Below are 21,579 nucleotides of genomic sequence, written 5' to 3' on the forward strand. Positions count from 1 at the left end.
AGCTCTGACTCTTTGTCAGCCTGGCTACAGTGCTGAAAAGAAACCTGGGGTTGTTCTTATTTTCTTCAATTAGTGATGAGTAGAAAGATGTCCTAGCTTCACGAAGGGCTTTCTTATAGAGCAACAAACTCTTTTTCCAGGCTAAGTGAAGATCTTCTAAATTAGTGAGACGCCATTTCCTCTCCAACTTACGGGTTATCAGCTTTAAGCTACGAGTTTGTGAGTTATACCACGGAGTCAGACACTTCTGATTTAAAGCTCTCTTTTTCAGAGGAGCTACAGCATCCAAAGTTGTCTTCAATGAGGATGTAAAACTATTGACAAGATACTCTAACTCCCTTACAGAGTTTAGGTAGCTACTCTGCTCTGTGTTGGTATATGACATTAGAGAACATAAAGAAGGAATCATATCCTTAAACCTAGTTACAGCGCTTTCTGAAAGACTTCTAGTGTAATGAAACTTATTCCCCACTGCAGGGTAGTCCATCAGGGTAAATGTAAATGTTATTAAAAAATGATCAGACAAAAGGGAGTTTTCAGGGAATACTGTTAAGTCTTCTATTTCCATACCATAAGTCAGAACAAGATCTAAAATATGATTAAAGTGGTGGATGGACTCATTTACTTTTTGAGCAAAGCCGATAGAGTCTAATAATAGATTAAATGCAGTGTTGAGGCTGTCATTCTCAGCATCTGTGTGGATGTTAAAATCGCCCACTATAATTATCTTATCTGAGCTAAGCACTAAGTCAGACAAAAGGTCTGAAAATTCACAGAGAAACTCACAGTAACGACCAGGTGGACGATAGATAATAACAAATAAAACTGGTTTTTGGGACTTCCAATTTGGATGGACAAGACTAAGAGACAAGCTTTCAAATGAATTAAAGCTCTGTCTAGGTTTTTGATTAATTAATAAGCTGGAATGGAAGATTGCTGCTAATCCTCCGCCCCGGCCCGTGCTACGAGCATTCTGACAGTTAGTGTGACTCGGGGGTGTTGACTCATTTAAACTAACATATTCATCCTGCTGTAACCAAGTTTCTGTTAGGCAGAATAAATCAATACGTTGATCAATTATTATATCATTTACCAACAGGGACTTAGAAGAAAGAGACCTAATGTTTAATAGACCACATTTAACTGTTTTAGTCTGTGGTGCAATTGAAGGTGCTATATTATTTTTTCTTTTTGAATTTTTATGCTTAAATAGATTTTTGCTAGTTATTGGTGGTCTGGGAGCAGGCACCGTCTCTACGGGGATGGGGTAATAGGGGGATGGCAGGGGGAGAGAAGCTGCAGAGAGGTGTATAAGACCACAGCTCTGCCTCCTGGTCCCAACGCTAGACAGTCACAGTTTGGAGGATCCCAAAAAATTGGCCAGATTTCTAGAAATGAGAGCTGCTCCCTCTAAAGTGGGATGGATGCCGTCTCTCCTAACAAGACCAGGTTTTCCCCAGAAGCTTTGCCAATTATCAATGAAGCCCACCTCATTTTTTGGACACCACTCAGACAGCCAGCAATTCAAGGAGAACATGCGGCTAAACATGTCACTCCCGGTCTGATTGGGGAGGGGCCCAGAGAAAACAACAGAGTCCGACATTGTTTTTGCAAAGTTACACACCGATTCAATGTTAATTTTAGTGACCTCCGATTGGCGTAACCGAGTGTCATTACTGCCGACGTGAATTACAATCTTACCAAATTTACGCTTAGCCTTAGCCAGCAATTTCAAATGTCCTTCGATGTCGCCTGCTCTGGCCCCCGGAAGACAATTGACAATGGTCGCTGGTGTCGCTAACTTCACATTTCTCAAAACCGAGTCGCCAATAACCAGAGTTTGATCCTCGGCGAGTGTATCGTCGAGTGGGGAAAAACGGTTAGAGATGTGAACGGGTTGACGGTGTACACGGGGCTTCTGTTTAGGGCTACGCTTCCTCCTCACAGTCACCCAGTCAGCCTGCCTTCCCGACTGCACGGGGTCTGCCAGGGGGGAACTAACGGCGGCTAAGCTACCTTGGTCCGCACCAACTACAGGGGCCTGGCTAGCTGTAGAATTTTCCACGGTGCGGAGCCTAGCCTCCAATTCGCCCAGCCTGGCCTCCAAAGCTACGAATAAGCTGCACTTATTACAAGTACCGTTACTGCTAAAAGAGGCCGAGGAATAACTAAACATTTCACACCCAGAGCAGAAAAGTACGGGAGAGACAGGAGAAGCCGCCATGCTAAAACGGCTAAGAGCTAGTAGCTACGCTAAGCTAGCGGATTCCCAAACAGGGAATCCGACACTAGACAGGCTGTGGAGCAGCACAGGTAACGCACGACAACAGTGCTAAAATAAAATAAAAATCCACTAGACAGGCTGTGGAGCAGCACAGGTAACGCACAACAACAGTGCTAAAAAATAAAAATAAAAATCCACAGGACAGGCTGTGGAGCAGCACAGGTAACGCACAACAACAGTGCTAAAAAATAAAATAAAATAAAAATAAAAATCCACTAGACAGGCTGTGGAGCAGCACAGATAACGCACGACAACAGTGCTAAAAAATAAAATAAAAATAAAAATCCACTGGACAGGCTGTGGAGCAGCACAGGCAACGCACGACAACAGTGCTAAAACAAAATAAAAATCCACTAGACAGGCTGTGGAGCAGCACAGGTAACGCACGACAACAGCGCTAAATAAAAATCCACTGGACAGGCTGTGGAGCAGCACAGGTAACACACGACAACAGTGCTAAAAAAAAAATAAAATAAAAATCAAAATCCACTGGAAAGGCTGTGGAGCAGCACAGGTAACGCACGACAACAGTGCCAAAAAATAAAATAAAAATCCACTGGACAGGCTGTGGAGCAGCACAGGTAACGCACAACAGGGTTAGTCTCAGGCCCAGTTCATACGTGGAGGCTGAGTTCGCATCAGGCTGGCTTCTCCTGTATCCTTTACTACAAGGTTCATCTTTTTGTTATGCATGCAGTGACATTGGCTACGTTTACATGGCGTTAATATTCGGGTTAAGGTCAATATTCCGGTTTCTGAATCATTAGGAATAACCCGTTTACATGCTTAAGCAGACAGAGTTACTCCTGTATACATGGTCATTGGTATCATTTGGAATATCCCCATCTAAACAGCGACGCACGTCTTCCACTGGTGCTTGATTTAGTCTGCGTTTTTTTTTTTGGCCACCTTCTTGTAAATGTCACTATCTCGGTACTTTCTACCGTCAATAAAAGACATTATATTCATGTCTTTCACAATACTAATGAAGTACTCGGTTTCCTCCTTCCTCCGAAAGTGTGGTGCTGTGCTGCCGCGTCTGGATTTCCCCATGATTGTTTACTTCTGCTTCTGTGGTGTCCGGTGGGTTGCGCGAGCCGCATACAAGTAGTTGCCGTACTCAGAAGACCAAGATTCCTTGCGGATAGGACATGCGCAGAACACAAAATAAAGTTCCTTTCTATGGGATATTCCGATGCATGTTTATATGACCTGATATTCGGATTAGAAAAGGGGTAACCCAGGGGTCATATTTGAGTTTTTAAAAACCAGAATATGAGCATATTCGGGTTTTTGCGGGTGTGTACATGGCCGTGCACAACCGGATTATTGCTAATATTCCGGTTGTGCACGGCAAAAAACACCAAGTAGCACCTCTGACACCAACAGCCACACCACATTCAATATCATTTAAGTCACATTCTAGTGCTCTGTTTGAACTTCAGCAGAGCCTCCAAGTTCCTGCTATATACGTGGTCTATTAGAAAAAAACCCAACCTTTTTATTTTTTAAAAAAACTTTATTGAGCTGAGTCACGTGAGATTGCATCAGCCAACCTTGATCCTTAGTGCGCATGCGTGAGTTTTGTCCCGCCTGTCGGCTGCGTCATTCGCCTGTGAGCAGCCTTTGTGTGGGGAGTGGTCCTGTGTGCTCGGCGGATTTTTCTTGCAAGGAAAATGGCGGAACGATTGGAGCAGCGCTACTGCATCAAATTTTGCCAGAAACTTGGCGACAGCCAAGTGGAAACCATTCGAAAGATAAAGATGGCTTTCGGGGATGAAGCTATGGGCACCACACAGATTAAGGAGTGGTACAACCGGTTTAAAGACGGACGTGTAACGGTGGAGAGCGCGCCGCGCTCCGGCCGACCATCGACGTGCCGAAATGACGAGATCATTTCCAAAGTGAACACTGTGGTGATGCGGGACTGTCGAGTGACCATCCAAGAAATTGCGGACGAAGTGGACATCAGTACTTTTTCGGCACATTCCATTGTTACAGAAGATTTGGGCATGAAGCGAGTGGCTGCGAAGTTCGTGCCGAGGTTGCTGACCGCAGAGCAAAAGCACCTCCGTGTGGAAGTCTCACAGGACATGCTGGACTCCATTCACACTGATCCCAGCTTTATGGACACTATTATCACCGGCGATGAGTCCTGGGTGTACAGGTATGACCCGGAAACGAAATTCCTGTCGTCACAGTGGAAGCATTCCACGTCGCCACGACTGAAGAAGGCGCACCAAGTGCGCAGCAACGTAAAGGTAATGCTGACTGTTTTTTTTTACTCCTGAGGTGTGGTACACCACGAGTACGCACCACAGGGTCAAACATTAACGAAGGAGTATTACAGGGATGTCCTCCGTCACCTCTGTAATGCTGTACGGCGCAAGAGACCGGAATTGTGGGCCACAGGAAATTGGCGCCTCCACCACTACAACGCGCCAGCTCATTCCTCCAACTTGATTCGGACTTATTTGTCTAAAAACCAAACTCCTGTGGTTCCACAGGCTCCATACTCTCCTGACATGGCCCCTTGCGACTTCTGGCTGTTCCCAAAAATTAAAAGACCATTAAAAGGAACGCGTTTTGAGACGAGGGAGGACATCATGACTGCAACGACGGCGGAGCTGCGCGCCATCCCGAAAGAGGCGTTTTTGGAATGCTTCCAACAGTGGCGACACCGCTGGGAGAAATGTGTGGAGTCCCAAGGAGTGTACTTCGAGGGTGATTAGGTTTCCAACCCTCCAGGTAAGCCAGTTTTGTTCCCCTGGCCAAAGGTCGGATACTTTTCTAATAGACCTCGTAATTGGCTAATTAGATGTAACTAGCAAAGGTACCCGCAAAGAGTAATTACCAAATTGTAAGCATTTTTCATTAAAAAAAAATTTAAGTACCCCATTGCAACCAGTGCATTGATGCAATGGCTTTAGGCTGTAACTAAACTGTTGCTGACAATGTGACCAAGGTAAAGCTGTGATTCATGATGGATTTAATAATTCATGTGTTTTGAAAGCATCATCTTTTAGAAGTTGGTAGCATCACGTAGCGTGATGCTAACAGCTAGTGTTAGCATGACTGGATGACTCCCTTGTGAGCATTTTATTAGAAATATCTGTAATAATATGACTTCAATCAATCAATCAATCAATTTTTTTTTTTATATAGCGCCAAATCACAACAAACAGTTGCCCCAAGGCGCTTTATATTGTAAGGCAAGGCCATACAATAATGATGTAAAACCCCAACGGTCAAAACGACCCCCTGTGAGCAAGCACTTGGCTACAGTGGGAAGGAAAAACTCCCTTTTAACAGGAAGAAACCTCCAGCAGAACCAGGCTCAGGGAGGGGCAGTCTTCTGCTGGGACTGGTTGGGGCTGAGGGAGAGAACCAGGAAAAAGACATGCTGTGGAGGGGAGCAGAGATCGATCACTAATGATTAAATGCAGAGTGGTGCATACAGAGCAAAAAGAGAAAGAAACAGTGGATCATGGGAACCCCCCAGCAGTCTACGTCTATAGCAGCATAACTAAGGGATGGTTCAGGGTCACCTGATCCAGCCCTAACTATAAGCTTTAGCAAAAAGGAAAGTTTTAAGCCTAATCTTAAAAGTAGAGAGGGTGTCTGTCTCCCTGATCTGAATTGGGAGCTGGTTCCACAGGAGAGGAGCCTGAAAGCTGAAGGCTCTGCCTCCCATTCTACTCTTACAAACCCTAGGAACTACAAGTAAGCCTGCAGTCTGAGAGCGAAGCGCTCTATTGGGGTGATATGGTACTACGAGGTCCCTAAGATAAGATGGGACCTGATTATTCAAAACCTTATAAGTAAGAAGAAGAATTTTAAATTCTATTCTAGAATTAACAGGAAGCCAATGAAGAGAGGCCAATATGGGTGAGATATGCTCTCTCCTTCTAGTCCCCGTCAGCACTCTAGCTGCAGCATTTTGAATTAACTGAAGGCTTTTTAGGGAACTTTTAGGACAACCTGATAATAATGAATTACAATAGTCCAGCCTAGAGGAAATAAATGCATGAATTAGTTTTTCAGCATCACTCTGAGACAAGACCTTTCTGATTTTAGAGATATTGCGTAAATGCAAAAAAGCAGTCCTACATATTTGTTTAATATGCGCTTTGAATGACATATCCTGATCAAAAATGACTCCAAGATTTCTCACAGTATTACTAGAGGTCAGGGTAATGCCATCCAGAGTAAGGATCTGGTTAGACCATGTTTCTAAGATTTGTGGGGCCAAGTACAATAACTTCAGTTTTATCTGAGTTTAAAAGCAGGAAATTAGAGGTCATCCATGTCTTTATGTCTGTAAGACAATCCTGCAGTTTAGCTAATTGGTGTGTGTCCTCTGGCTTCATGGATAGATAAAGCTGGGTATCATCTGCGTAACAATGAAAATTTAAGCAATACCGTCTAATAATACTGCCTAAGGGAAGCATATATAAAGTGAATAAAATTGGTCCTAGCACAGAACCTTGTGGAACTCCATAATTAACTTTAGTCTGTGAAGAAGATTCCCCATTTACATGAACAAATTGTAATCTATTAGACAAATATGATTCAAACCACCGCAGCGCAGTGCCTTTAATACCTATGGCATGCTCTAATCTCTGTAATAAAATTTTATGGTCAACAGTATCAAAAGCAGCACTGAGGTCTAACAGAACAAGCACAGAGATGAGTCCACTGTCCGAGGCCATAAGAAGATCATTTGTAACCTTCACTAATGCTGTTTCTGTACTATGATGAATTCTAAAACCTGACTGAAACTCTTCAAATAGACCATTCCTCTGCAGATGATCAGTTAGCTGTTTTACAACTACCCTTTCAAGAATTTTTGAGAGAAAAGGAAGGTTGGAGATTGGCCTATAATTAGCTAAGATAGCTGGGTCAAGTGATGGCTTTTTAAGTAATGGTTTAATTACTGCCACCTTAAAAGCCTGTGGTACATAGCCAACTAACAAAGATAGATTGATCATATTTAAGATCGAAGCATTAAATAATGGTAGGGCTTCCTTGAGCAGCCTGGTAGGAATGGGGTCTAATAAACATGTTGATGGTTTGGATGAAGTAACTAATGAAAATAACTCAGACAGAACAATCGGAGAGAAAGAGTCTAACCAAATACCGGCATCACTGAAAGCAGCCAAAGATAACGATACGTCTTTGGGATGGTTATGAGTAATTTTTTCTCTAATAGTTAAAATTTGTTAGCAAAGAAAGTCATGAACTCATTACTAGTTAAAGTTAATGGAATACTCAGCTCAATAGAGCTCTGACTCTTTGTCAGCCTGGCTACAGTGCTGAAAAGAACCTGGGGTTCTTATTTTCTTCAATTAGTGATGAGTAGAAAGATGTCCTAGCTTTACGGAGGGCTTTTTTATAGAGCAACAGACTCTTTTTCCAGGCTAAGTGAAGATCTTCTAAATTAGTGAGACGCCATTTCCTCTCCAACTTACGGGTTATCTGCTTTAAGCTACGAGTTTGAGAGTTATACCATGGAGTCAGACACTTCTGATTTAAAGCTCTCTTTTTCAGAGGAGCTACAGCATCCAAAGTTGTCTTCAATGAGGATGTAAAACTATTGACGAGATACTCTATCTCACTTACAGAGTTTAGGTAGCTACTCTGCACTGTGTTGTTATATGGCATTAGAGAACATAAAGAAGGAATCATATCCTTAAACCTAGTTACAGCGCTTTCTGAAAGACTTCTAGTGTAATGAAACTTATTCCCTACTGCTGGGTAGTCCATCAGAGTAAATGTAAATGTTATTAAAAATGATCAGACAGAAGGGAGTTTTCAGGGAATACTGTTAAGTCTTCTATTTCCATACCATAAGTCAGAACAAGATCTAAGATATGATTAAAGTGGTGGGTGGACTCATTTACTTTTTGAGCAAAGCCAATAGAGTCTAATAATAGATTAAATGCAGTGTTGAGGCTGTCATTCTCAGCATCTGTGTGGATGTTAAAATCGCCCACTATAATTATCTTATCTGAGCTAAGCACTAAGTCAGACAAAAGGTCTGAAAATTCACAGAGAAACTCACAGTAACGACCAGGTGGACGATAGATAATAACAAATAAAACTGGTTTTTGGGACTTCCAATTTGGATGGACAAGACTAAGAGACAAGCTTTCAAATTAATTAAAGCTCTGTCTGGGTTTTTGATTAATTAATAAGCTGGAATGGAAGATTGCTGCTAATCCACCGCCCCGGCCCGTGCTACGAGCATTCTGACAGTTAGTGTGACTCGGGGGTGTTGACTCATTTAAACTAACATATTCATCCTGCTGTAACCAGGTTTCTGTTAGGCAGAATAAATCAATATGTTGATCAATTATTATATCATTTACCAACAGGGACTTAGAAGAGAGAGACCTAATGTTTAATAGACCACATTTAACTGTTTTAGTCTGTGGTGCAGTTGAAGGTGCTATATTATTTTTTCTTTTTGAATTTTTATGCTTAAATAGATTTTTGCTGGTTATTGGTAGTCTGGGAGCAGGCACCGTCTCTACGGGGATGGGGTAATGAGGGGATGGCAGTGGGAGAGAAGCTGCAGAGAGGTGTGTAAGACTACAACTCTGCTTCCTGGTCCCAACCCTGGATAGTCACGGTTTGGAGGATTTAAGAAAATTAGCCAGATTTCTAGAAATGAGAGCTGCTCCATCCAAAGTGGGATGGATGCCGTCTCTCCTAACAAGACCAGGTTTTCCCCAGAAGCTTTGCCAATTATCTATGAAGCCCACCTCATTTTTTGGACACCACTCAGACAGCCAGCAATTCAAGGAGAACATGCGGCTAAACATGTCACTCCCGGTCTGATTGGGGAGGGGCCCAGAGAAAACTACAGAGTCCGACATTGTTTTTGCAAAGTTACACACCGATTTAATGTTAATTTTAGTGACCTCCGATTGGCGTAACCGGGTGTCATTACTGCCGACGTGAATTACAATCTTACCAAATTTACGCTTAGCCTTAACCAGCAGTTTCAAATTTCCTTCAATGTCGCCTGCTCTGGCCCCCGGAAGACAATTGACTATGGTTGCTGGTGTCGCTAACTTCACATTTCTCAAAACAGAGTCGCCAATAACCAGAGTTTGATCCTCGGCGGGTGTGTCGTCGAGTGGGGAAAAACGGTTAGAAATGTGAACGGGTTGGCGGTGTACACGGGGCTTCTGTTTAGGACTACGCTTCCTCCTCACAGTCACCCAGTCAGCCTGCTTTCCCGGCTGCTCGGGATCTGCCAGGGGGGAACTAACGGCGGCTAAGCTACCTTGGTCTGCACCGACTACAGGGGCCTGGCTAGCTGTAGAATTTTCCACGGTGCGGAGCCGAGTCTCCAATTCGCCCAGCCTGGCCTCCAAAGCTACGAATAAGCTACACTTATTACAAGTACCATTACTGCTAAAGGAGGCCGAGGAATAACTAAACATTTCACACCCAGAGCAGAAAAGTGCGGGAGAGACAGGAGAAGCCGCCATGCTAAATCGGCTAAGAGCTAGTAGCTACGCTAAGCTAGCGGATTCCTAAAAACACGCAAAGTGAATAATGTGTAAATAATTTAGAGGTGATTCAGCAGAAGGAGTGCTTTAGTTAAGGCACGTAAAGATTACACTGGGAAACAAATCGTAATCTAGATAACTAGATCAATCTAACTGCGCAGATTAAACAGCTAACAGATACAGAAAAACACCGCTGTGCTCCGGAACAGGAAGTGATACAATACCGCAGTGAGATTGTGTTGTTGTTGATTGTTTAGTTGGCCTAATCGATCATATTAGAAGTGTGTGCTGCAGTTTTTTTTCCATTGAGTAAGATGTACGAACAACAAAAGCCACCATGCCAAGAGCATCGCCTTCGCTACCAACACACATACAGATGAGCAGTTGAACAGGTGTACCTAATGAAGTGGCCAGTGATTCTATATCTACTTGTAGTTCATAACTGCTTTTACATGAGCACATACATGTAAACCTAGAAAGTGATGAACCAGTCAACATGCAGTATCCTCATTGTTTATCAGGCTGCCACATAGTCCGACTGTGTAAATGAACTTTCATACTTGCATGTGAATAACGAGTTGTTGTTAACTGTGGTTTGATCCTGCAGGTATATAACAGAGTTTGTAAACCTAGGCAATGTCTCAGCTCTGCGCACGTTCAGGGTGTTGAGGGCATTGAAAACTATTTCTGTAATTCCAGGTAAGACAGGATGGGGTGGGAGGGCTGGTGGGGCGGGGTCGGTGTTAGCTGTGTGTGTCTTTCTTTCCTTTGACCTTCCACCCTTCTCCTCAGTGGACAGGCTCTGTGAGTGGCGTCGTTCCTCCCGGTTCGGTGGTGTTGTGCTCTTGCTGTGTGTGGTTTTGTCATCGTGTTTGTTCTGTGTGTGATCCTTCCCCTATTTCAGATATATAACAGAGTTTGTGGACCTGGGCAATGTATCTGCGCTGAGAACGTTCAGAGTTCTCCGAGCATTGAAAACTATCTCTGTCATTCCAGGTGAGACTCAGTTTAAACACTAAGGCTGATCCTCTCACCCTTTCTTTTCTACTCACTATTATTATGATTGCGACTATGATTTTAAGCTATGGAAAAGAATTGGAGACAGCCATTTTTTGATTTATTTTTCCTCCAAAATTATCAAAAATGGTACCAATACATTTTTGATAGGCTTTGCAGTCTCCTCTATGGCCCGTTAAAGTGTCTGCACTCTCTTCTGCTCCAGTAGCGCTTTCATTATGAGGCTCATTTCAAAGGCAGCTGTATTTCTCTTCAGAAATAGCTTTAACCTGCTCCTTTCTCTTGCTCTGGCTATACATACATGTTCTTTTCTATATAAATCAAATTTGTCAAGAGAATATTGCTTAGTCCAAAAACATAATTGATTATATCCTGAATTTAATAACTAAAACTAGACTCTTAAATTTGCCACCATGTATTGTACACTGAAAAAATGTGGAGTAAAATTTACTTAAAAAACAAAACAAAATTTAGTTTCCACACAGACATTCTACCTGAATTTAACTGTGTATTGTTTTTGTTTTTGTCACTCATTAGTAAATTGTATTTCAAAGCAGTGACAGATCTAATGAGAGTTTTTTTAAAGTGCCCCGTCATCATGCAACATGTTCTTAAACTACAGTGACACACAACTAAGAATTGAATTACCAACCTTTAAATCAATGGGTAGTTACAGCCATCTAAAGCCAACTAGCAGTATAAACTTCACTTGGCAAAACTGGAATGTCACTGCCAAACTCAAATTTCTTTGAGCATGCTCATTGTGAATGTACCTCAGATGGAAGAACCAAGTACCCATGAACTGAGGAGTTGGTGGTTCAAATCCTGTTTGTGTACATGGATGTCCATCAGTAACAAGGAGAGTCTGTTGTAAGATTAGAAATCACTGTGTAAGAGTTTCTCTTTAATAGATTTGGAACAATTTTGAAGCAATTTTTACTAACGACAAGTAAGTAACATTTACTGACAAAAGCAAAAGCATATACTCAGATAAATTTTACTTTGAATTTCTGTGTGGAAATTGTTACCAAGCCTTTTTCAAATAATGTTCACTCCACATTGTTTTTCAGTGTATCTTGTGAAAATGTGAATGTGTATTTTTAATTTGTAGCCCAATAATTTTCTTGCCCATTTTTACAGCTAGTGGTTAAATTGGAGTAAGATGATTGTATTTTTTGTTTGTTTGTTTGTTTTTGGAACAAAAACAAAACTTGTTGACATTCATATGAGAAGTGAATTAGCTTTTAGAGACACCCTACTGAATTTCTCTATTACTTATGTATGAAGACTGCCAAGCCTAGTTTGTGAACATATCTCTTACGCTGCATGATGCTTTTGAGTCACTTGCTTTTACAATATTAGCCTATCAAGAGCTTGGCTGACAAATGGCATTGAAAGTTTGATTTGCCATATTTTATTTTGTTTTAGTTTGATGATTGATTTCCTTTCATTTTGTTTTTTATTTGACTTACCTGAATGACACCGCACTGGAAAAAGTAAGGGTGTGCACACCTTCTCAAAGCTTGAGGGTGCAGATGGGATGATTGATTGACTTACAGTATTAATAGTTTTTGAGTGACACTGACCAAACATCTGATGATGGCAGATGCTGAACAGATGCGCTTACTCAAAACAGCTGTTGGGAAGCCCTTTGAGCACACATTCATTGGGACATCTATGTTAAATAAAACAAAAAACATAAAAAAAAAATAATAAAAAAAAACTTGTTGGTTGCTACCAAAAAAGTGAATATATTCTCATGAGAATTACATTAAGCAACAATTCCTCAAGGCTTACAGTACTGCAGTGGGAAAAAGTTGATTTTTATACAACCGCAATTCCAATGAAGTTGGGCCATTGTGTGAAATGTAAATAAAAACAGAATACATTGATTTGCAATTCCTCTTCAACCATTTTTGAACTTAATACACCACAAAGACAAGATATTTAATGTTCAAACTGATAAACTTTATTGTTTTTGTGCAAATATTTGCTCATTTTGAAATGGATGCCTGCAACACGTTTCAAAAAAGCTGGGACAGTGGTATGTTTACCACTGTGTTACATCACCTTTCCTTTTAACAACACTCAATAAGTGTTTGGGAACTGAGGATACTCATGATTGGGTATAAAAGGAGCATCCCCCAAAGTCTCAGCCGTTTACAAGCAAAGATGTGGCGAGGATCAACACTTTGTGAACAACTGCATGAAAAAACAGTCCAGCAGTTTAAGAACAATGTTTCTCAACATGCAATTGCAAGGAATTTAGGGATTCTATTATCTACAGTCCATAAAATAATTAGAAAATTCAGAGAATTTGGAGAACTTTCTACATGTAAGCGGCAAGGCCAAAAACCAACATTGAATGCCCGTGACCTTCGATCCCTCAAGCGGCACTGCATTAAAAACCACCATCATTGCATAAAAAATCTTAGAGCGTAGGCTCAGGAACACTTCAGAAAACCATTGTCAGTTAACACAGTTCAAAAATAGTGTTTCACACATGTTCATCATTTAATTATTTGCAGTGGTATATGTATCTTCATTGTTTGATATACAAGGTTGCTTCAAAATGAAACAGATATTTTATCATGATTGATGATATATTTGATTTCCTGCAATTGCAAAAGTGGTTGTGAGTGATTGTGTGGCTGCAAGAAGTTAGGTCTGCTCTGTACAATTCTGTGTGGCCATTGCCATGGAAATGGCTGCAGCAATTCTGAAATACCAGACACTGATGAAGAGCATAACTTTGTTGGAAAAGAGAGCAAAGATAAGTTCAATTCCGATTCACTGGTACTCAGAAATGAAACATTTGATTTTGAAATGGGTGACGAGGATCATTGTGATGAATCTGCCTTCATCTGTGACTGAAAATCCACAAAAACAAAAATCCCCTTAATCTTTCATGTTGGCAGAGTCTGATTTGAACGTAATACTATATTGTGAACCTAAGTCCCAAAGTTTAAAAAATTGCATAGATCACCTATCCTGGATTGCATAACGTCCTCTTTTAAGAGTATTTTGTGGTTCTTCAACATTCCAGTGTAAATCCCTATAATTACTGACTATGAGGTAAGTCAACATAATGACGTCATTTTATGACATTATACATGGGGTCATGACATTATGATCTCATGCACTTTTGTTTATTTACATTTATGTCAATGTTTCAAAGGCTTTTATGGCTGTTTAATAAAAAGTAATCAAAAATATACCCTTGTATACTGAATTATATATCCGGATGAGGCCATTTTTCATGTAATTATAAGCTATGATATCATGACATTATGATTTCATAGCAGTGAAAGCTCAATGAGGATACATGGGGACTTTCTGTATGTTATCAAGGCTACTGAGGGGAGAGCACACACAAATTTTCAGCTTTTTACTAATTTGTCTGATCTTTTTGCCCATTTTGACTGGACTAAACATACCAAACAGCAAATACCAGCTCTCCCCAGTATGTGTGTGATCAAAATTGCACCCATGCATGCACAGCTTTTTGTCGTTTCTGCATTATGCTGTAAGCAGGTGCTTTTAATTTCCCAAACGGAGACTGTGGTGGAAGACAATAAAAGCACTACAGTTTTCATTTATGCTACCAACATGACACTTAAGTCACTCATGGTAACAGCAGCAAATGCTTAACTAAACTGACGAAACCAAATGAACTACAAAAATATAATAAACCAATAACACTAACAACACTGTTAAACTAACATAAACCATAATAACATTTAAAACCCCAAAACCCTGAATTCCCATGGTGTATTGCAACACAATGTCCATTGTTTACTGGTTAGTTAAAAACACTGATTTCTCAAAAAATATTTGTCCTGTCAACTTTCTGTTTTTGCAGCGTTCATCCTTGACCCAAAATACATAAGCATACCAAATGTCAACTCTCCTCACTTTCTCCATGAATGAAGCCATACAGATGCACGCACTCATACATGCACACAGAGGCCACTTGGCTATTAATATATAGAGACTCAGATTTTTCACCTGGAAACAGCAGGGGGAAATGTGATTGGATAAAACAATGCTCTCTTCTATACGAATTGACCTGGAAGCAGCGCAGCTCAGGAGAGTTGCAATGAAATAATTTCATTACTATAAATAAATGTCAATATATCAGAAATAAATAAATAATTTAAATGATGTTTGATGATGTTGTAAAACACATTGAATGAAAATATTTATTCATTCATTTCATGTACTCATTTATATTCTAACTAAGGATAAAGGAGTGATGGAGCCTATCCCAGCGGTCACTCTGCGAGGGGTATACACCCTGGCCAGGTCACCAGTCTATAGGGCCACCTATAGACAGACAAGCGCCGTCACACTCTCACTCACACCTATGGTCAATTTACAGTTTCCATTTTAGCTAACCTGCATGTAGTTGAAAGCTGGAGGAAGCCAGAGCACCTTCAAGGAACCCATACAAAAACTAGGAGAACTCCACACAGGAAGGAATAGGTTGGAAGCCAAACTTGGACCTTACAATTAAAATATAAAATTTTGAAAATAAATTTTCTCCTCCTGACAATATCTTGGCCAGCAGAAAAGACATTGCTGGCCTTGATGGACCACCTCTGCATGTTACACATCCATTGAAGTTCATTTAAATTAACCATTAAAGGAGTCAGTGACTAAAAGCGTCAACTACTCAGTAATCCCTTTATTATAATTGTGCAAAATCAATTTTTTCTTTTATGGTTAAATGTGTTTTGTGTTAAATGTTAAACATGGTCAAAGTCCCACTATTTCAAAAGTGTGCACGTACACTCCTGCTGTAAAGTATAGGCCTGAAGTAGTTCATTTTTAGTCTTCTGTGACATGTGTCAGAGGAATCCTTATCTGGGTTTTTTTTTTTTGCTTGGTGAGACACACCACTTTCACACTTAGACTGAAAAATGTGTATGATCTGTTATTATTCTGTTACGGTGTTGTGTCTGTTTGAATAAAAGATGAAGTCACTTATATTTAAAGTTGAGCCATATTTCAAACAAACAACACACCTTTAAGCATATTTATTGCAGCAGCAGAATATACAGTGGCAAAAAAAAAGTATGTGACCTCTTGAGCTATTACACATCTGACTGTTGGAATGACATAAAATAAAAAAATAGATTGGTTTTCTGTGTATATATATATATATATATATATATACACACACAGACACATACACTCAACAAAAATATAAACGCAACACTTTTGGTTTTGCTCCCATTTTGTATGAGATGAACTCAAAGATCTAAAACTTTTTCCACATATACAATATCACCATTTCCCTCAAATATTGTTCACAAACCAGTCTAAATCTGTGATAGTGAGCACTTCTCCTTTACTGAGATAATCCATCCCACCTCACAGGTGTGCCATATCAAGATGCTGATTAGACACCATGATTAGTGCACAGGTGTGCCTTAGACTGTCCACAATAAAAGGCCACTCTGAAAGGTGCAGTTTTGTTTTATGGGGGGATACCAGTCAGTATCTGGTGTGACCACCATTTGCCTCATGCAGTGCAACACATCTCCTTCGCATAGAGTTGATCAGGTTGTCAATTGTGGCCTGTGGAATGTTGGTCCACTCCTCTTCAATGGCTGTGCGAAGTTGCTGGATATTGGCAGGAACTGGTACACGCTGTCGTATACGCCGGTCCAGAGCATCCCAAACATGCTCAATGGGTGACATGTCCGGTGAGTATGCCGGCCATGCAAGAACTGGGACATTATCAGCTTCCAAGAATTGTGTACAGATCCTTGCAACATGGGGCCGTGCATTATCCTGCTGCAACATGAGGTGATGTTCTTGGATGTTGGCACAACAATGGGCCTCAGGATCTCATCACGGTATCTCTGTGCATTCAAAATGCCATCAATAAAATGCACCTGTGTTCTTCGTCCATAACAGACGCCTGCCCATACCATAACCCCACCGCCACCATGGGCCACTCGATCCACAACATTGACATCAGAAAACCGCTCACCCACACGACGCCACACACGCTGTCTGCCATCTGCCCTGAACAGTGTGAACCGGGATTCATCCGTGAAGAGAACACCTCTCCAACGTGCCAAACGCCAGCGAATGTGAGCATTTGCCCACTCAAGTCGGTTACGACGACGAACTGGAGTCAGGTCGAGACCCCGATGAGGACGACGAGCATGCAGATGAGCTTCCCTGAGACGGTTTCTGACAGTTTGTGCAGAAATTCTTTGGTTATGCAAACCGATTGTTTCAGCAGCTGTCCGAGTGGCTGGTCTCAGACGATCTTGGAGGTGAACATGCTGGATGTGGAGGTCCTGGGCTGGTGTGGTTACACGTGGTCTGCAGTTGTGAGGCTGGTTGGATGTACTGCCAAATTCTCTGAAACGCCTTTGGAGACGGCTTATGGTAGAGAAATGAACATTCAATACACGAGCAACAGCTCTGGTTGACATTCCTGCTGTCAGCATGTCAATCGCACGCTCCCTCAAATCTTGCGACATCTGTGGCATTGTGCTGTGTGATAAAACTGCACCTTTCAGAGTGGCCTTTTATTGTGGGCAGTCTAAGGCACACCTGTGCACTAATCATGGTGTCTAATCAGCATCTTGGTATGGCACACCTGTGAGGTGGGATGGATTATCTCAGCAAAGGAGAAGTGCTCACTATCATAGATTTAGACTGGTTTGTGAACAATATTTGATGGACATGGTGATATTGTGTATGTGGAAAAAGTTTTAGATCTTTGAGTTCATCTCATACAAAATGGGAGCAAAACCAAAAGTGTTGCGTTTATATTTTTGTTGAGTATATATATAATGATGCCTTTAAACCTCACAAATAATCTCTACAACATAACATAAATGAAATAAAAACATAAAATCCAAAATGATGGGTTGCATAAGCAATGGAACCCTTTAATATAACACAAGTAAATCATCACTTTTATAGCCCGCTTTCTTTAGACAAGTCAGGGGATGGATGCGTGAACATTTCCAAGTCACTGAATATGTCTTGGACTTTATTTAGATCAATTATTAAACCATACAAACAGTACATATATATACACACACACACACACATATATATATATATATATATATATATATATATATATATATATATATATATATATATATATACACATACAAGCTGTACAAGAAGGAGACTAGTGACAAAAGCCACCCAGTTAACCCTGAGTAAGTTATAGGCTTCTGTGGCTGTGAATGGAGAAATTGTCCCTACTGCAAGTTTTGCATCTTGCATCACCAGTTATACACCTTCATGGTGAGGGGGTACAGAGGATGATTTTCTGAAAAAGAAGACTCCGGAGTTCAGCTACAGTTTGCCAGAAGGTACATGGAAGATGCAAGGCTAGATTTGATCTGTTTTGTTATATAAAAATCCTTCTCTGCTTCACTGCACTATGAAACTATGAAAAACTTGCACTATGGACATTTACCCCAATCACAGCCACAACAAAAATCTATTACTTCTTCAGAGTTGTGTGGGTGTCTTGGTGGCTTTCCTCACTAGTCTCCTTGCACGGTCTCAGTTTTTTAGAATTACCTCTTCCAGACAGATTACATACAGTACATTTCTTAATAATTTATGTAAATGAAGTTCAAGGCATATTAATTGACATGGAAATGTTCACTTATCCATCTCTTGACCTGCCTGAAGAATACTGCCTGTAAAACTGATTATGTTGTCCATTCAGCTGCTTTGGTTTTTGTACGGGGTCACCACAGCAGATACAGTTGAGCCACATTGGTATATGGCACAAGTTTTACACCAGATGCCCTTCCTGACACAATTCCAGTTTTACATAGAGATATACACACAGCAGACTGGCTATGTGAAACTGATTATGTATTTGTTGTTGGGAAAGTGTAGCGACACGGACCCACAACAGGGGGCGCAAATGAACGGTCAATAGATGAGCCAAAATATAACAATTTAATGTTGTGAATGTGCACAACGAACATACAGACAATCTCAGAATATCACAACAGTCAATACACAAAGGTGACGTGTGGGCAGGCTCAAGGATAGAAGACGTCTGTCCTGAGGAGAGCCGGAACCACACGATTTCCGCCGCCCCAGAACCTGGTGAATACTGGAGCCGCCAAGTCCCGAATTCCCAGGTGATCACCATCCCCGACTGTCGGATCTGGTACTGCTGGCGAAGAACAAAGACAGTCAAGTGTGGGTGTGTGTACACCCAGTAACAATAACGGTGGGAATGCCACCTCCACCTCACAGTCAGCGCGTTGCAGCGGTCTCAGCTGAAAAGGAGTGCCGTCTTGCACAGCCTCCTCAAAAACGACCGGTTCTCCTGCAAACACTCACAATAAACAGATTTACAAAAGGCTGAGGATATTACCTCCAATGAAGTATGATATCTCGGCAACGAGGTGGAGATGACGTCTGGTCTTTATGGAGTGAGATGATGTTGAGTAGATGGGTGACAGCTGTCAAGAGGTAATGAGCGACAGCTGTCACCCCCGGCTGTGTCCATGGCGGCAGCGCCCTCTCGTGCCTGAAGCCCGCACTTCAGGCAGAGCGCCCACTGGTGGTGGGCCAGCAGTACCTCCTCTTCTGGCGGCCCACACACAACAGGACCCCCCCCTTAACGGGCGCCTCCTGGCGCCCGACCCGGCTTGTTGGGGTGTCGACGGTAGAAGTCGGCCAGGAGGGCCGGATCCAGGATGAAGCTCCTCTTCACCCAGGAGCGTTCTTCGGGTCCATACCCCTCCCAGTCCACCAAGTACTGGAACCCCCGACCCATCCGACGGACGTCCAGGAGCCGGCGCACCGTCCAAGCCGGCCCCCCGTCGATGATCCGAGCAGGAGGGGGCTCCGGTCCGGGAGCACAGAGGGGTGAGGTGTGATGAGGTTTGATACGTGACACGTGGAAAACCGGATGGATCTGCAGTGAAGCCGGGAGTTGGAGCTTCACTGCGGCAGGACTGAGGACTTTGAGGATCTTGAAGGGGCTAATGTACCTGTCCTGAAGTTTCGGGGAGTCCACCTGGAGGGGGATGTCCTTCGTGGAAAGCCACACCTCCTGCCCGGGCTGGTAAGCAGGGGCCGGGGATCGCCGGTGGTCTGCATGGGTCTTCGCCCTCGTCCGGGCCTTCAACAAGGCAGAGCGGGCGGAGCACCACACCCGACGGCACTTCCGCAGGTTGGCCTGGACCGAGGGCACACCGACCTCTCCCTCCACCACGGGAAACAACGGGGGCTGATACCCCAAACACACCTCAAATGGGGAGAGGCCGGTGGCCGAAGACACCTGGCTGTTATGCGCATACTCGATCCAGGCCAGATGGTTACTCCAGGTCATCGGGTGCGCGGATGTGACGCAGCGGAGGGTCTGTTCCAGTTCCTGGTTGACCCGCTCTGCCTGTCCGTTCGTCTGTGGATGGTACCCGGACGAGAGGCTCACGGTGGCCCCCAGTTCCCTGCAGAAGCTCCTCCAGACGTGTGAGGAGAACTGGGGACCACGATCTGAGACGATGTCGGAGGGTATCCCATGCAGACGGACAACGTGGTGGACCAGGAGGTCTGCTGTCTCCTGGGCTGTTGGGAGCTTCGGGAGGGCCACGAAGTGGGCCGCCTTGGAGAAACGGTCCACTATCGTGAAGATGGTGGTGTTGCCTTGGGACGGCGGGAGGCCCGTGACGAAATCCAGGCCGATGTGGGACCAGGGGCGATGAGGCACCGGCAGCGGCTGGAGGAGTCCTTGGGCCTTCGTGTGTACTGCCTTGCCCCTGGCACAGGTGGTGCAGGCCTGGATATATTCCCGGACGTCTGCCTCCATAGACGCCCACCAGAAGCGCTGCCGGACAACTGCCACGGTCCTTCGCACCCCTGGATGACAGGAGAGCTTGGAACCGTGACAGAAGTCCAAGACTGCAGCTCTGGCCTCTGGTGGGACGTACAGACGGTTCTTCGGACCTGTTCTTGGGTCCGGGCTCCGTGCCAGGGCCTCCCGGACGGTCTTCTCCACGTCCCAGGTGAGGGTGGCCATGATAGTGGACTCAGGCAGGATGGGCTCCGGTGGATCCGACAGTGCAGTTTTGACCTCCTCTTCGTGTACCCGGGACAAGGCATCCGACCTCTGGTTCTTGGTCCCGGGGCGATAGGTGATCCGGAAGTCAAAACGCCCGAAGAACAGTGACCAGCGGGCTTGCCTGGGGTTCAGCCGCTTGGCGGTCCTGATATACTCCAGGTTCCGATGGTCAGTGAAAACCGTGAACGGCACAGACGCTCCCTCCAACAGGTGTCTCCACTCCTCAAGAGCCTCTTTCACCGCAAGGATATCTCGGCCAGCGTCATGGACTCCGAGCAAACACACAACATTTGTGGTAAAAAGTGTGCCATCACTTATGCAATCCATCATTTTGGCTTGTATATTTTTAGTTTGTTCATGTCATGTTGTAGAGATTAGTTTGAGAATTTTTTATTCACAGAAGCCTTATTATTATTATTATTATTATTATTATTATTATTATTTAGTTTGAAGTCATTCCAGCATTCAGACATGGAATTGCTCAAGGGTTCACATACTTTTTCTTGCCACTGTAAGAGTGTAGCATCGAGGCCATGGCTCTTCAACTCATTCCAGAAAGGGCCGACAGGGTGTAGGTTTTCTTTGCAACCACTCACTGCACCAGGTGATTTCACTGATTAACTGATTCCATCTTCTCAAAGTGATGTTAATCACTGAAATCACCTGGTGCAGTGAGT

General features: G+C 43.0%; 1 protein-coding gene across 1 annotated transcript in view; it reads left to right on the top strand.

Moving 5' to 3' along the window:
* scn8aa (sodium channel, voltage gated, type VIII, alpha subunit a) overlaps positions 1–21,579 on the top strand; it is a 223,578-nt gene that overhangs the window by 66,377 nt on the left and 135,622 nt on the right. Inside the window, 1 exon segment of the mRNA XM_034172325.1 lies at positions 10,712–10,803. Within this exon segment, the coding sequence (XP_034028216.1) occupies positions 10,712–10,803 (92 nt within the window).

This window comes from Thalassophryne amazonica, chromosome 6, assembly GCF_902500255.1.
Source record: "Thalassophryne amazonica chromosome 6, fThaAma1.1, whole genome shotgun sequence".
NCBI lineage: Eukaryota > Metazoa > Chordata > Actinopteri > Batrachoidiformes > Batrachoididae > Thalassophryne > Thalassophryne amazonica.